This window comes from Otolemur garnettii, unplaced genomic scaffold (genome assembly GCF_000181295.1).
Source record: "Otolemur garnettii isolate 467f Iridium unplaced genomic scaffold, OtoGar3 scaffold00444, whole genome shotgun sequence".
NCBI classification, from domain to species: Eukaryota; Metazoa; Chordata; class Mammalia; order Primates; family Galagidae; genus Otolemur; species Otolemur garnettii.
Genome location: NW_003852839.1, coordinates 51458 through 53393, shown reverse-complemented (window position 1 = coordinate 53393; position 1936 = coordinate 51458). Strand labels below are relative to the sequence as shown.

General features: G+C 47.1%; 1 protein-coding gene across 1 annotated transcript in view; it reads right to left on the bottom strand.

The window, feature by feature from the left end:
• Nucleotides 1-1936, bottom strand: part of LOC100956471 (arf-GAP with Rho-GAP domain, ANK repeat and PH domain-containing protein 2-like) — a gene marked incomplete at its 5' end in the record, with an annotated part of 51199 nt that overhangs the window by 516 nt on the left and 48747 nt on the right. The window contains one exon of the mRNA XM_023509147.1: nucleotides 1-269. This exon is cut by the window's left edge and continues 516 nt beyond it. Coding sequence (XP_023364915.1) covers nucleotides 1-269 — 269 coding nt within the window. The remainder of the gene's footprint in view (nucleotides 270-1936) is intronic.

Here is a 1936-nt window from a genome sequence, read left to right as displayed (position 1 = left end):
GAGTCCAAAGTAGCTTTGCTATTCCTGTCCTCAGTCCTCCTCAAAGTCTTTAGGCCTTTCAGACCTTTTTGTTGCCCAGGTGGGACCTCAGGCTCTGTGTCCTCCAGACAGTTGAAACTCCGATGCTTTCGGTTTCGACTTCGAAGTCTATCGTCCTTGTGCTCCAGACACTGGGCCACCATGGAGGCTCTCTCCTTTAAACTCGAGTCCACAGACACTCTGTCATGCTTTGCACTGAGCCGCAGCCTTTCAAGTTCTGCTCTTGCACTCTAAAAATAAAATTAAATGTCTCACAGGAAAGCAAGATTTGGCACTATTTAAGTTTAAAAAATGTTTCCCACATGAAAGCTGATGCCTCCTACAAAGGAATGCATTTCTATGGTGTAGGCTCAAACTTTACTTTGATAACCACTGGCATGTCTGAATTTATATCCCAATCTTAGGGCTACAACATAAAGTAAGGACAGTCCCAATGTATAATGGATTGGCTTAGGATTCTTTGACTTTACGACAGTGCAAAAGCAATTTAGCAGAAACCAACTTCAATTTCGAATGCTGATCTCCTCCCAGACTAGTTGGGGGGTGGCAGGAAGTTCTCTTGCCATGCTGGTCGGGGCAGTGAGTCTCAGCTCCCTGTCAGCCATGTGACTGCGGGACACACGACCCACCCTCACACTGTATCGTGTGGCCAGATGGGTCTGCCCAGCTGTGGGCTAATGCAGTGTGCTTTGAGTATTTAAGGTAGGCTAAACTAAGTTATGATTTCGGTTAGGTTTATTGAATGCATTTTCAATTTGTGATATTTTTAACTAAATGGCAGTTTTATCGCTTGTAACCCCATCAGAAGTTGAGGAGCATCCGTAAAATATAATCCATGGAAATTCATTTTAATGCACAATTAACACACCATTTCAAAGACGTCTTACAGGTTATTCCAACGGACTCTCACATTAAAGTTGCTTCACTTGCTCCCTTCTGCTTGGGTACGTGAGCTGCGGGTGTATCTGTAGTTCCTATGGTATACTGTACCCACATCCCTGAGGTGGCCCGGAGCCGGGGGAATGCTCTGTGCCAAAATGCTCTGTGGTACAGCCCCTTCCACAATCACAATACATTTAAACATATTAAATGTAGAGAGGCTGAGAAGCCTTACAGCAGAGAGATCTATGTAACAACTTTTTCCTGTTTTTTTCTTTTTTCTCCTCCTAATACATTTGACTAATGAAACCTTTTCCTTTACAAAATGCCTATTAGAATTCCCAGGTATATTTCTTAAAACACTGAAATCTTTATATACTTGTGTATGAAAACCCACTTTTGTGTGTATGGATTAGAGTTCACGCTTGTTCAGTGAACTGTAAAAAGTGCCTTGCAATAGGACACCAGCCGCGGTAGAGAAGTCGACTTCTTATACTGTCACACAGGACATCTGTGATAGGACTGCTACTGTACACAGCTGTTCTCAGGTTCTCAAAGGATGCTGTAACTCAGTCAAGTCTGAGACACAAGAACGAACACAGAGAACCAAGCATGTGGGGGACAGACAGGGGAACACCAGAGAACCAAGCGTGTGGGGGACAGACAGGGGGACACCAGAGAACCAAGCGTGTGGGGGACAGAGAGGGGACGCCAGAGAACCAACCGTGTGGGGGACAGACAGGGGGACACCAGAGAACCAAGCGTGTGGGGGACAGACAGGGGGACACCAGAGAACCAAGCATGTGGGGGACAGAGAGGGGACGCCAGAGAACCAAGCATGTGGGGGACAGACAGGGGGACACCAGAGAACCAAGCATGTGGGGGAAAGAGAGGGGACGCCAGAGAACCAAGCGTGTGGGGGACAGACAGGGGGACACCAGAGAACCAAGCATGTGGGGGAACACCAGAGAACCAAGCCTGTGGGGGAACACCAGAGAACCAAGCGTGTGGGGGACAG